This window comes from Ictidomys tridecemlineatus, chromosome 5 (genome assembly GCF_052094955.1).
Source record: "Ictidomys tridecemlineatus isolate mIctTri1 chromosome 5, mIctTri1.hap1, whole genome shotgun sequence".
Lineage (NCBI taxonomy): Eukaryota > Metazoa > Chordata > Mammalia > Rodentia > Sciuridae > Ictidomys > Ictidomys tridecemlineatus.
The window spans coordinates 98,485,930-98,501,127 of record NC_135481.1 but is presented as its reverse complement, the minus strand read 5'-3'; the positions used below and the strand labels follow the sequence as shown (position 1 = coordinate 98,501,127).

General features: G+C 45.9%; 1 protein-coding gene across 3 annotated transcripts in view; it reads right to left on the bottom strand.

Moving 5' to 3' along the window:
• Positions 1–15,198, bottom strand: part of Ift43 (intraflagellar transport 43) — a 79,210-nt gene that overhangs the window by 11,882 nt on the left and 52,130 nt on the right. For all 3 annotated transcript variants that reach the window (XM_005321258.5, XM_021723804.3, XM_040276139.2), the window contains exons 4-5: positions 13,221–13,253; positions 12,519–12,565 (exon numbers count right to left, since the gene is read on the bottom strand). In XM_005321258.5, coding sequence (XP_005321315.2) covers positions 12,519–12,565; positions 13,221–13,253 — 80 coding nt within the window. The remainder of the gene's footprint in view (positions 1–12,518; positions 12,566–13,220; positions 13,254–15,198) is intronic.

The window sequence follows — 15,198 nt, the reverse complement described above, 5'->3', positions numbered from 1 at the left end:
CCAGGAGTGTGTGAACAGTCACCAGCCATCTGGGCTACCCCTTGCTGTTTTTGGACGAAGACTATTTGGTGCAACCTGTCTTTTTCCATGGCAGACAGCATTAGGCTTTTTCTTTATACAGTTCCCATCACTTGAAAGAGACCTCATAGGACACTGACCCTCTCTCTCCTTCTGGTCAAATAAAAATCTAAGGAGTCTGAGATCTCTCTGAGCAGTGCTTCTCCCCAATGTGGGCCTGTGTGTTTAGGATGTCACCTGCTCTCAACCCTTAGCTGCCCCTCTCTTCACAACTTCATGGAGACGTGTCCCCGTCCTTCCCCAGCTCACAGCCATGCATGGGCAGCTGTGTGACACTGAATGGGAGTATAACTCTGTCTTATCCTGATCCTGTCTTCTGAATTCATTGAGGACAGAAGCCAGGGAGTCACAGAACAAACACCCTGATCTCTGTAATGATTTCAGGGAGATGTAACTCTTTACTTCTGTTGGTGTTTACTGTCAGATGATTTGCTCTTAATCACATTCCTCCAAATAGACCACAGGCTGCTGATGGCATTTTCCTAGTTCCTGGAGGAAGGTTATGCCTGTGTGCGTGGCACAAGACTTTTCGTTCATTCTTCCCATTCCACCTCTTCAGATGGGCACATGCAAGGAAGCTACTTACAGAAACAAAGAAAATGGGATCCCAGAGGAGGTTACTACCAGCATGTTTTGGACAGAGATGTAATGATAGTAATTCGGGGCTCCCAGGTGTGACCTAAGTGATTTCGGGGCACCCCCACCCTGGGGCATAAGCACACTCCCTTCCAGCTCCATCAATGCAGCAGTGAGTCTGGTCAGGACTCTGGGCTTTGCTGTGCAGCCCAGCAAAGGTAAGGAAGAACATGACTGAGCTGACCAGGAACGAAAACCAAGCTTAACACAGTTCTCCAAACTGGAATTCTGCCTCTTGTAGCAGAGGGGGCCAGAAGAAGATAGCAAACCAGTCTCTATCCTACTTGCTGAATCAGGTAATTCCCAACATCTCTCCCTCTGGTGGACTTCCAGAAACCTACTCTGTGATGACGCACACTCTTGTTAGGCTAGGGTCATGTTGCCTTGCATCTCCTCCTGCAAAATCCAGAGCCAAGTGAAAACCACTTCTCTCACTTAAAGAAACCCTGAGGAAGTCCATGTAATTTCTGTAGTGTCTCGCTTACTCTGGGGCCCTGCTCTGGTGAAACCCAAGCCCTTGTGATCTCAAGGATCTACATCTATTAGAGTTCATTTTTTTTTTTTTTTTTTAGCTGCCAGGAACTTGGCTGTAACCACCTATCGAGAAAGAACTACATTTAGATCCCTGGTCTAGAAGGTGCACCCCACTAGGAATCAGGAATCTTGGATCCTAGATCCACCCCTAATTGGCTGATCTTACACAATTGCTTGGCAACTCTAGTCCTAAGGTTCCTTATTACCTTAGCTAAGATAGCTGGGTGTCCACTGGCATATATCCATGAGATTGAAAACAAAAAAACAAGCAAGACCCTGTCTCTTAGATTCATCTATGGTAGTCCTTCGAAATATTCCACAGTCACAGCCATGGCATGCAAATAGAGCACTAAAGCATCAGTGTAATAAAAACCCCTCTTCTATAATGCAACCAGCCAGCGGATTCCACCTCTAGCCATCACGGACTCCGTTTGGTATTCCCACCATCACCTGTACCACTTCCTAGAGTCCTCTTATAGTCCATGCAGTCTTTAAATGTCGCTGTCTCTGTGCTGCTGCTTTATTTCTTCTGCTGTGTCTGAGGTGGGCTGCAGGGAGCTAGGAACATGACATTTCAGAGCCCACGTAGTGCCCTGGGGAGCCTCTGGGCTCACCAAACCTCCCCAATTTCCCCAACTCATCCAAGCCCACAGAAACTCCATCCTCTTGCCTTAAAATAGGTTCTCTCCTCTGAAAGATTCTGCATAGACACAGGAATTCATTATGCAAAAGTAATCTCAGTGGACTTGATGGAGAAGAAAGGATAACAAGAAAGAGAGGACCGGTCAAACCTGAAAATTCTGTTTCGTGTGACAAGAGCTTTAAGACCTGGCCTCCTTAGCTTTTCTTTGTTCAGCCCAGACACTGTTGTGGACAAGACTTCACAGGAAGAGGATCAGCCAACTGGGTGATGCTGAGAACCAGTGGAGGAGAGCAAATGTGCAACAGGGTGCTCGAAAATCACGCAGAGGTTGCTTCTTCAGTAGGCGAGGCCAAAGAGCAGCCTAGAGCCGCTACCAGCCGAGTGAGGGCAGAGGGATTAGGAGTCGCAAGACCACATCAGATCCCCAGCTCTGCCGCTTACCAGCACAAGCATGCTGAGCAGTTAGCACAACGCCACCCGCTAAACTTACAGGAATTTTGCATGTGAGTTTGCTGTAGTTTCAATCATAAATAGGTCTCTGTGTCTGTGTTAAAGGCTTGGTGCCAGGTTGGTGGAAATGTTAGGAGACAGGGCCGAGGAGGTCCTTAAGTCATTGGGGTTGTTTTCCTGAATGGGATTGTGGGACCCTGTTATCTTCCTCTTTTTCCTGGCTTCTTGGCTCCTGAAGTAAACAGTTTGCTCTGGCATGAGCCTCTTACACTTATCAGCCAACACCCGGCTGGAGGCCCAAAGCAATGGGCCTCATCTTAGACTGGAGCACCCAAAATCATAAGCCAAAATAACCTTTTTCTCATTATATGTTAATTATCTCAGGTATTTGGTTATAGTAATGGAAAACTGACGAAAGCCAGGTTGTCAAATATAAATATCAATAAAGATGAAGTTATACAATTATAAGATATATTAAAAACAAAGGTAACAGATCCTCAAACTCACCACTTTCTACATGCTAATACACTTTACTTCACCTGTGCTCTTGAAATTATCTACATACAATGCACTTACAGGGTGGAAATATGATGCGACTGTGAAGTCCTAACTTTGTGGACACTGACGTCATGGTAGTAGCTTAAAACCAGCCGTGGTAGGAATATCTGCACCACAGAAACTGGCACACTGTTTCTCTCCTGGAAGGCTGGCTGTTGATCTGCCATCACATCCTAGCTTACTGGCCATGTGACCTCAGTGAGTTCTTCAACTTCACAAAGCTTTGATTTTCTTCTGCCATTAGATGGTGAGAATCACAGTGTCTCTCAGAATTGCTGGGGGGGGGTGGTTAACTGAAGTACTGCAGGTAAGGCACAATGCCTGGCACATGGCAAACAAAACATTAACTGTCAGAACCACTTCCTACAAGAATGACTTCTTTTTCAAATTGCTTACCAGGGTCCTATGAATAGAACCAAGCACAGACACAAGAGGGCAGCTTAATCCAGGAACAAGTGAGTACAAACCCCTACCCCTGCTGCAATTCCTTCTCCTGTGCTTGGGAAGGGGAGACAGGGTTTAGAAAGACTTCAGTGACTAGTCCCAATAACTTTGAAATTCAAAAAAACCAAACCTGTTTGAAGAAGCATTATTTAATAAAACATCAGTGGTAGTTATAGGAGTTTAAATAAAATCAGGGAGGCAAAGGAGCTAGGTTTAGGAGCCACCTAGGAAGCTCCATGAAGCTGTCTTAAGCTTGAGGAAGGAATGCAGTACACCGTGGAATGTTCTAAGGGAGAACGGAGTTGAGACACCAGGGTTCCAATTCATCTGTCCTTTATTTTTTGTACTGGGGATTAAACCCAGCAGTGCTTCACCACGAGCCACATCCCCAGTCCTTTTTATTTTTTTATTTAGAGACAGGGTCTCATTGAGTTGCTTAGGGCCTTGCTAAATTGCTGAGGCTGGCTTTGAACTTGAGATCCTCCTGCCTCAGCCTCCCAAGGTGCTGGGGTTACAGGTGTGCGCCCCAGCACCTGGCTAACTGACCTTCTCTTAAAGAATTCCTCTACTTTTTCTTTCTCAACATTGATGCTGTTTAGGCTCAGAGGGACTCTGATGTTTGTAAGAGAAGGGATGAAGAATATAGTCAAGGGTTAAGCAAGGAATGAAAAAGAGCCCAAAAGAGAATCAGAAAGCCCGAGAGAGAGATGAACAGCGAGTGGAGGACACAGAGCGGTGGCCGAGAGATGGTCCTCTAGAGATAGCATATTTCCAATCCCACTGACAGCCCAGCACTTCACATCTCCTCCAGCCTGGCTGCTTGGCTGTGTTCAGCCACTTTTACCTATTTTCCCTGTTGACATGGATAGAAAATTGAGCAATTACCCTTAAACTCAGCTCTCAGATCATCCAGATTGCTACACTTGCGGAATTAAGTCCCAATCGCCCCTGGCTAGAAGTGGCTCGCCTAGGCTTGTCCTTTAGGAATTAAATACTTTTTGGTTGGCCAGAAGGATTTATTGTTCCTAAGGTTTTGAGGTATTCAATTCTGTCAAGACTGTATCTTAGGATGCAAAGGAGCCCCATCTCCAGTGGAGCCCAGGCACGCCCAAGAGCCGGGACTGCTGGGAAGGGGAGTCCCAATTCCACTCACAGCCCTGCGCAACACCAAAAGGCCATGGTTAAACACAAGAATCACTGATGGCTTTTTTAAAATTTCAAATCGTGCTTTCAGAGACCTTCTACTTTTTAAAGACAAACTGTGGGGCTCACAAATTCTTTTCTAATTTGAATTTAGCTCTGAGTAAATGATTTGAAAGTTGAGTTCTTGTCTAATTGCATTCACTTGTTGTTTTATCCTGAATATTCTTCATCCTTTTTTAAAATAAAAAATTTCCTTTCTTCTATCCATGGCCTCTCAATGCATTTAGTTTTCTGTAGTGCTGGGATCAAACCCAGAGCCTCTTGCACACTAGGCAAGTGCTCTACTACTGAGCTCCGTCCCCAACCTGTGATCTTCTTTTGTTAAAGGTTCACATTCTGCCCCGAGTTTACTTTCTGTGAGCTGGTTTTAGAGCTAAGGAGACCACGCAGGCCTTCAAGAGGTTAAGGAGTGACACAACCTGGTCCTTGCTCTCTCCCTCCTCTCCCCCCAGCCCCACTACCACCTCTCCTGAAGTTTACATTGAAGTTTGAAAGTCCCTGATTCAGAGTGGCCTTCCCGCATCACCTGATCCACATCAGTCTTTCGGTTTTTCTTTCTCATAGGGCTCTGCACTCTTCCTTTGGGGCTCTCAATCATAATTGTGTGTCTGTTTGACCCCTACTTCTCTGACTGGATAAACTGCACGGGGACAAGGACGGTGACATTTCCTTCACCACTGCATCCCCAGAGCCCAGCCCCGTGCATCACAGGTAGGAATGTTCAGCAAACAGCTGCTGAAAGAGTCAATGAGTGACTTCCCCAAAGTCACCTGGACAGGCTGAGTTCAACCCTATTCCAGATCTGACCTTTCTCTAATGCCATTTAACTTTCCATGACAAGAGTCCAGGGCCTTCGGCCAAAGCAGGAACTTGAGTCTCAGAATGGATGATAATGCCACTGAAGGATGGCCATTTCAAGACCAATTTTACCTCCCTATAATTTTGGGACCCTACTGTCATCTTGGGGTCTGTCTTGTCATCTTTCAGCTGTTCTCTGTTACAAATTCAATGTCCCTGAAGCACTTCGATGGCGACAGCCGGGAGTGATGCTACCTGGAATCATCAAGGTGGATGACTGCTGGTCTTTACAACTGTATCCAAGGCAGAGCATGTAGGGCGGCTGAAGACTTGTCACTGAGGATGGATGAGACTCAGGCTTGGCTCAGCAGAACCAGCTTCTCCTCTGGTCACCTGAATTCCCTCTTCACCCTCCAGCTGGGGTCTCCTCTCGGATCTGGCATCTTACCTTGGGAGGCGTTTCTCATTTTTCTCTAGCTAACCAAGCCCTGCCCATCCTTCAGGACCTGGTACGAGTTCTTCCTTCTCCCTGAAGTGCTCTCAGCCCACAGGGATTTCTTCCTCTCCTCAGCTCAAGGCCATTAGTAACATAACCCACCGACATGGCAATCATTGGGGGCTTCCTTAGCTACTTAACTCTTGTAGTGCTTTTGATCTTTTATCTTCCAATAAGGTCCTGAGTTCCTTTACAGCAGAGGCCCATAAGGTCTTGTGAAGGACCTGCAGACCAGTTCCCAAAGGCCTAATCCAACTGGCAGGTGCATTTCATTCTGTTTACAAGTGCTTTTATAAAATTCTTTCTTGGGGGCTGGAGTGTGGCTCAGTGGTAGAGAGCCTGTTCATCAGGTATAGAGCCCTGGGTTCGATCCCCAAGACCAAGAAATGAAAAATCTGTCATTTTTTCCCCCCAATTTTTATTTTTTGGTGCTAAGGGTTGAACTCAGGGCTTTGTGCATTCCAAGAGCATGCTCTACCATGAGCTGTGCCCCAACCTGTCACTTTTCAGAGATACATTTGAACACTTTGAGGATGTGCCCCCTCCCCTTCTATCTTGCTGTTTCACAGGCTCAGATCATCCACCTGGACCACACAGCCATCGGGCTTACAGCCTGGCCGTGGTCTTGCAAACAGTTCCCACGTAGGACATTCTTGTAACCAACATGGCACAAAGCCACCTCTAATCATCACTGACTCTTCCCCTTCTCAGTTTGAAGACATGTCTCATCTACCTCCAAAGCTCTCTCCTCCCTGTTTTTCTCTTCTCTTCCCTGGGAAGCAGGAGGCATCAGTGGAGGGAGGCCATGCTTCTCTTTTCTCCGGAGGCATCGGGGGCTTGGAAGGAAGAGTGTGCCTTCCCCAGGGAAGAATGAGCTGCGTGTACCAAGGGTGAAGCCAGGGAGCCTGAATGCTGAGAAGTGCATCTAGAGGGACATGGCTCCCGAGAGTTCACCATGAGAGATGGAAAGAAAGGAGTGAGGCTCTCTCCTCGCCAGACCAGAAGCTCCCAGAGGACAGGGACTGCACCAAAACCTGCTGGCTTTCCTCAATGACACCTCCAAGTCTGCTGGTGGAAGGGGACCATGGAGGAGGAAGGAGACCCGACCTCTGGTCTTCATTTCTCCTTTGGGATTCCTCACCCATCACCCACCCCCACTAACGTAAGAAATGATCAGCCTCCTCCCAGGTCCTTGCACTGACAACCTGGAAGAACCTGGATGTGACTTTTATTAAGAGAACCAGCAGGTTTCCTTACAGGTGTCCAAAGAGCTATTTAATGTCTCCGCTGAGTGAGTGTCCATGGATGATTCAGGGGAATCTCGCCTGGAGTCTCCTCACCCACCGGATATTCCAAGTTCAAAGGAGCAGCCTTCACCAGCCAACCAAGTAATTCTCTAAGCAAAGATAATTCTAGAAACTAGTTATATGTAACATATGATTCTTACTGCATAATGGATTCTAAACATTCACAGAGAGTGAAATGGACTAAGTCGAGTGTGAAGTGTAACGTATGAACTGAGTTTCCATTAAAGGACCCAAGCATGACTGCATGGAAAACAGATTTATGCTGGAGAAGAGGCATTCCTCCAGGAGGGAAGAGCACGTGCGCTCTCTGACAAGGAAGGGTTTCATGCTTCAAGCCTCCAGGGCCCAAATAAAGAGGCCAAATCATGAATTTCATGTTGCAAGTTTATGAAGGGGGAAAAAAATACTAGAGGTGTTCTCTGAAAATAGGCATCTTTCTTTTTTCCTTCCTTAGTGAAATTGTTATTAAGCACCCCATCAATCACTTGAGGCATTCTATGTTATAAATCTGGAAACTGACATCAGTATAAATTAACTCATTGAATGAGACACCAGAAGCCTCTCTGAGGGTCCCAGTATCTATTACAGAGACTAAGAATGAGGGCTCTGGGGTTCAAGATCCACCTCCAAATCCTGTTGCTGCCATTAACTAGTTGTGTGACCTTAGAAAAAGGTATCTTTATCTTAGTTTGCTCATCTTCGAAATGGGGATAATGAACCCTTCATATGTCTACTGACAGGTGAACATACTATGGTATGTCCATACAATGGAATACTACTCAGCAATAAAAACAAACAGGCTAACAATATACAATAATGAGGATGAATTTCAGAGTCATTATGCTAAGTAAAAAAAGCCAGGCACAGATAATATACTTATACTTTCACTTACATAAAATTACAGAAAATGAAAATATTCTGATGAAAAACACATCAGTAGTGGTCTGAGACCAGGGGCAGAAGAGGGATGGACAGGGGCATGAGGAAAGTTTGTCTTATGGCAGAGGGTGATGGGAATGTTCTGTATGTTGATGGCGGTGGTGGCTACACAGGACATGTATATCGTCAAAACTCAAATTATGCACTTTGAATGGATACAGTTTACTATATATAAATAAGATCAACAAAGATGATTTAAAAAAAATTCTCAGGGATTTGTTTTGAGAATGAAATAAGAGAAAACGTAAAATGCTAGGCCTAGCAGTTGGCACATAAGTGCTTGGTAATACCTGACGATGGTAATGCTGGTGGACACTGAGGTCCACCAGCAAGTGTTCTCTTGGACGTCAGAAGACCGTCAGAGTCTCTCTGAATCCCACTATATTGTATAATAATCTGTAAGCCTCTATTTCTTAACATGTTTCCACATGGCAGGTTTGATCAAGAGGGCCTACAGAGTCCCTTGCAGCTCAACAATTTGCTTTTACAGTGACATCTCCCATGGCAGCCCACACAACTTCTAATAGCATGCATTTACCACGTGGGCAAACAGCAGCATTCAGAAAGTTTTGCTTTGACATTTAAGGTCACTCCTTGAAATGTACTATTTTCTATGATGATAAAGGTGGAGAAAGTAGGATTTCCAAAGTCCTTTCCAAGGAGTTGGAAAGACAGAGTATGGGAAAGCTGACTAGCCCTCCAACAGGACAGTGAATTTAATTGTTTTCATTTGGAAGTTTTGGCTGAAGAACTCTTAAAATCTTTTTCCTGAAATGTAATGTTTTCTTCCCTACGTCACAAGTCTCTCAGTGTTTTGACAAATACACAAGCAACTGAGGACTGAAGCTATCCCAAGAAGACCCACTGCAGGAAACAGCCGACTAGCAGTATGCTCACTCCTATGCACCATCCCAGACTGGCCCGATCCTCATGCTATGAACTATCGGCCTTCATCACCATCTCCCTCTCCCTCGTTCAAATCTGAGACTCTAGAACCATTATTCTAGCATTATAAATTTTCTCACATGCTGCTCCTTAATCTCCTAACACTTTTATTTTGGGGGTGGGGATTGAACTCAGAGGCACTTGACCACTAAGCCATGTCCCCAGCCCAATTTTGTATTTTATTTGGAGACCAGGGTCTCACTTAGCTGCTTAGCACCTTGCTTTTGCTGAGGTTGGCTTTGAACTCATGATCCTCCGGCCTCAATCTCCCGAGCTGCTGGGATTATAGGCATGCGCCACCACGCCCAGCTGCATAACACTTTTATTAACATCTAGAGGAGGCCCTGTTTCCTTGAGTCCTTGGCACATCCTCCTAGTTACTTCACTGTCCTGTGCAATTCATGGCTGAAGCAGCTGACAATCTGTGAGGACAGATCAAAAGCAGGGCCAGCAACCACCAATCACCGAGCTGCCAGTTCAGTGCTGGCAGGACATCCCAGCTACAGGTCTGGGAAAACAGACTTCGAGAACAGAAATGCAGGTGTCTTAGTTACCAGGGTCACTGGGAATTATTAGGGATAAAGTCTGGCAGCTGAAAGGAGATTAGTGGCTAAAGCTAAAGGAAGAAGATCTGGCAAAAAGGAACGAGCTTGTCAACAGGAGATACTGGAAAGCAAAGAAAACCACGGAGGAAAGACGAGAGCATGCTCAGGAGCTCTCGCTGCTCCACAGGTAGGCTGCCCGTCTCACCTCTAGTGCTGACTCTCCACCTTGGAACCCCTTTGGGATGAGATGAGATAGAAGTACTTTTTCACATGACCCCTATACTCTCCAGGGCTCAGTCCTAATGTTCAGGGGGACCACAGCAAGCAGGCTGCAATCTTTAGTGTGCCATATACTCACCTGGGCAGCTTAGCTAACTTAATTAAGTTCTCTGGCCCCAGTTACAGTTTGACTTGACCATGGCCGGGGAAGAGAAGACTGGGAAGCTGTGCAGAGGAAAAGCTTCAGGATCCGGACTGTCTGTATGTAAGCCATGCCTATGTAAGGTGAAAGCCCACAGGCTGGGCAAAGAATTAGCACCAGGAAAATGTGAGCTGAACAATCCCCAGAGCTCATATGGAATTGCAAGAGGCTCAGCTCCATCCAGCCAGAGGGGAGAAACCTTGGTGAAGAACCAGGCGCTCAGCAGAGAACCCTTAGTGCTTCAGTGTTTAGGGCTAACTCCAGACCTGCCCTATCAGGCTCCAAAACAATTCTCAAAATGAAGAGATACATTCACTGCCTACCAAAATAAATAGGTCAATCATTCAAGAAAGACGCAGAATCCAGCCATTCAACCCATGAACATTCACAATGTCCAGCATCCAGTCAAAAACTATTAATTGTGTAAAGAAGCAGAAAAATATGACTTATAATCATATTAATAGAAACAGGCTCAGAAAAGATAGAGATAATGGAATTAGCAGCAAAAGGACGTGAAAATAGCTACTATAACGCCTATCATCAAGAATAAAGAAAACTAGCCCAGAGGGTGGCACAGGCCTGTAATCCCAGCTACTCAGAAAGCTATGGCAGGAGGATCCCAAGTTCAAGGCCAGGCTGAAAAACTTAATGAGACTCTGTTTCAAAATAAAAATAAAAAGGGCTGGGGATGTACCTTAGTGGTACAGTAGTTACCACCAGTAACCACTCCTCAAAAGGAATAAATGAAGTCTCTAGAGCTATAACAAATTCACTGAATGGGCTATTTTTTTTTTTTTTTTTTGGTGCTTAGGGATTTGAACTCAAGGCCTCATGCCAGGCAAGCACTTTACCACTGAGCCACATCCCCAGTCCCTGAATGGGCTATTTTAATAGTTGACTGGACAGTAAAAAAAGAAAAGAGAAAAAAAGAAAAAGAGCAGTTACACAGCAAGACAACCATCCAAACAGAAGAAAAGGGAAAAGCAGACCAAAGAACAAACAAATAACAGAAAAACCACTGCCTCGATGATAACAGTGTAGACAAACATAACTAGAGTCCCAGAAGGAGTGGAGGAAAAACATATATAAAGAAATACTGGTGGGGCTGGGGCTGGGGCTCAGTGGTGGAGCGCTTGCCTAGCATGTGTGAGGCGCTGTGTTTGATTCTCAGCACCACTTATAAATACATAAATAAAGGTCCTTCAACAATTAATAAAACTATTTTCAAAAAGAAAGAAATACTGGCTAAAACTGTTTTCTGAATTTGATGAAGATTATAAATCCACAGACTCCGGAAGTTCAAATAGATTAGACACATACACAAAAGAACTACATTGCACAGAGGGGAACAAAGACAAGAACGACTACTGACGTCGCACCAGAAAGAATGTGGGACATAAGACGATGAAGTAACTAAAGTGCGAAAAGAAAAAAAAAAACATTAGCCTAGAGTTCTGTGTCTGGTGAAAAGTGAAGACACTTTCAGGCAGGGAGACAGGGCTGCTCCACCAAAAAGTATCAAGTTCTAAAGGAAACGGATGCCAGGGAGGAACCAGGATCTCCATAAAGGAGTGAGAAGTATGAAAACAGTAAATAAGTAAGGTTTTTTTTTTTTTTTTTTGTAGTCCTGGGGCTCAAACCCAGGGCCTTGTGCATGAAGGCAAGCACTCTACCCACTGAGCTATAGCCCCAACCCAATATGCAGGTGTTTAAAAAAGCTTTAGTAATTTTAGGTTCCAAACATAAGCTCCCCTATAGTAGGTTGCTTTTAGAGAGTCACACAGGCTACATCTCTTCCCTTGAGTCCTGAACACAAGCTGATGCAGAGCCACAATCGCTGGCCTTTCTAGTCCTTATTTGTCCCTCATTTCCACAGTCAGTATTAACCGACTACTATGTGTCAGTACTGCAGATGCCAAGTGAATAAGTCAGAGTGTCTGCCATCAAGGAGCTTAGTGCCTGGGGCAGATGATGGGGAGGGGGCAACCAAGTCAATCAAGAGTCAGAGTGGGACCTCCTAAGTGCACTCAAATCCTAGCAGAGCTGTGACCTCAGGCACTCACTCGGTGCTCAGTTCCTATGACTATGAGATGGGGATGACAATGGTACTCTCCATCTGAAGAGTTGTGGTGAGGCTCAGTATTGTAACCTACAAACTGTCAGAACTGGCAGTGCTGGTGCCTGGTGCACATTGAGCACCCAGGAAGGTCTTGTCGTTACGGTGGAGGTTTGCCAAGGAGGCTGTAGTGGCACAGAGGACATCTGAGAGAGAGGACAGGATGGAAAGGGAAGACATTCCAGAGGAGGCGACACTTGGCTAGGTTTTCAAGGACAAGCAAGGTCAGTGGATACAATGGGGGTAAGGTACTCTGAGCAGAGGCAAGATCATTAGCAAGGCATGGCGATGGGACTCTGTGCGTGAGGAGACCACTGCACACGGGTTCAGCAAGGCTGCAGGCCAAGAAATGCCCAGGGCTCTGCGCCCTCTCTAGATGTCTGACTTCCTGCAAGGTCATCTTACCTCCTCCGTCATCCATTCCATCCAGGCTGTGCCGTCTGAGGCGGTGGCTGCCCCCAAAAAAGAAGAAAAAGAGAGATGATGATGAGTTTTAAACCCTAAAAGAAACACCCATTTTTTTATTGCAGCCACTGTTTCTCTTAGGTGGCGATGTCCCTACGCCAGCTTTCATCCCCCATCGTGGTCAGACCTAACTGGGCAACTGGCTCTGCCATGTATGGTTCCACGGCCTGCCCGATGCTCGACTCTGAAGGCCGTCCTCATGCACCATGACATGAATGCTCCCCTGCCCCTGGAGGTGTGACATTGGTGGCCTTGCTTTTACGGTCACATTTAACTAGAAACTTCTTTTTCTTTTTGAGGTAAGTCTGAGGAGAAGGTAAGGCTTAGCAAGCTGGCATTGCTTCTGCCTGTTTCTGTCAAGCTTAGGTCAGCATCCTGAGACGAGCACATAGCAATTCTGAGACCACTCGGTGGGAGAGATGATGTGGGCACTGATGCCAGAGTCCAGACCGTCAGCCAGGGAGGCAGCACTGTCCAAGCCCTTGACCCAGTATGCACGAGACCAGCCCCGGTCCACAGCCAGATTTGTGCTATCTTATTTCTAAACGCTGTGTTCACCACAGGCTGAAGATATAATGACCATCAGGGCTGTGCTGTTGACAAAGGTCACCAGAGGCGGCCATAGGAAAACTGGATACATACTCTTCTATCTCTTCTGAAACCTTCCTCCCAAACCTGCAAAAGAGAAGATGAGGTTTCTGAGAACACACGAATCTCACATTTGGGGAATGTTCTGGGAAAGGCTTTCAAAGATAGGGACAAATTAGTATATCACAGTGCTTTAATTATCTGATTCTTCTTCTTTTTTTTTTTTTTGCCTTATGTTGGGGATTGGACCCAGGTATACTCTACCACTGGGCCACATCACAGCCCTTCTTATTTTGAGACAGGGTCTCTCTGAGTTGCTGAGGCTGGCCTTGAACTTGTGATCCTCCCTCATTGAGTAGCTGGGATTCCACGTGTGTACCATCACGCCTAGTTATCCGATTCCTCTTTCTAGACCAGCCCCATAATCAGCACAAGCAAACCACAGATGCTACAGTGCCTTGTTACTGCTTTGTTCCAGCATAACTACAAGTGAAACTGGTGCGATTAAGAGCAGGTTCAACAAGGACCTTAAGACCTAAATGAACACAAATGATATGGCACCCTCCTTTCAATAGTAACTGTCCCATTGAAAATCAAAGTGTTTTCTTAGACTGAGGCTCTGAGTCTTATTTGGAGGTGGTAGTTGTCAGCAAGTAGAGCTTCTTGGGGCAGAAGTTCTGCCTGTAGGCTTGGCAACTGGTTATCCCCCATGACATTCCACGAGGAATAGGCTGCATGGTTGACACACTCAGTGGCACAGGAACCATCTGGGGACACTGTTAGACATGACTGCTGGTCCAGCAGTGGGACATCCCTGAATCAGCTAGTTTGGAGAGGAAGAGCCTAGGACTATGCATTTTTTTAAAAAAAGTTCAGGTAATTCTACTCTAAGGAGGTCACTACTGACACTATGCGAAACCCCGACCTAAAATCCTCTATCTGTGGCTGGCAAATTACTGATGATGATAAAGCCCGGTGCTGTGGGCACCGAGATCACATTTTTAGTCTAAAAATTCCTACAATAGGGGCTGGGGATGTGGCTCAAGTGGTAGCGCGCTCCCCTGGCATGCGTGCGGCCCGGGTTCAATCCTCAGAACCACATACAAACAAAGATGGTGTGCCCGCCGAGAACTAAAAAATAAATATTAAAAAATTCTCTCTCTCTCTGTTTCTCACTCTCTCTTTAAAAAAAAAAATTCCTACAATAAGAGTTGTGTGTTGTTTAAATGAATTTTTGGATCAGAAATCTAGCATGGCGAGCCAGGGTTCAAAGAGGTGGTAGCCATGTCCCCAGAGCCCAAAGGCAGGATGCATGAGAAAGCCCTTGACAGGGTGGGTCCATGGGAAGAGCTGTCCTGAAGCCAACCACCAATTCCTGCAAGGTGTAAATGATTCTCCCTGAGAGTCTAGCCATAATTTCATTTTTATTTTTTAAAAAAAAGCCAAAAATAAAATATATGCTATGCCTGAGTTTAAAATAGAGTAACTTCCATGAAATTTAGACTACATCAACTGGACTATTTAGGGAAAAAAAAAGGATGGTTGACACCAGGAGGGAGGAGAGAGAGAGTAGGGAAAGTTGGGGGTTGTAGAGAGACCTCCCAGGCTGCAGCTTTTGGCTCTGGAGGGCAGAGGAGGGGCCCGATGGCTAGGGTAGAGGGAGGCGGAACAGAGAGGGCAGAGGCAAGCAGGAAAGGCAGGCTGCACCAGAGGCCCTGGGCATCACCCCTATTGCTGGGTGACATGGTATATTCTAATGCCTGTTCTAGTCAGAGGACCACTGAGCTCCCACGGCCACCTTCTGTGTCCTGGGAAGAAGAAGTTATCCTAGTTTCTGTCATGCCCAGAACCACTGCCTCCAACCATCCACAAGTCAAACTCGCTAAGCCTACTGTACAAATGACCCGCTGTTCAAATGACTTGGCCAACATGTCACCAATGGTGGAAATGCCTGAATGAGGAGGGGTAAGAGAAAAACAGGTGACGGAGGCGAGGCAGATGAGACCCACCCTCACTTTGTACATAAGGGACA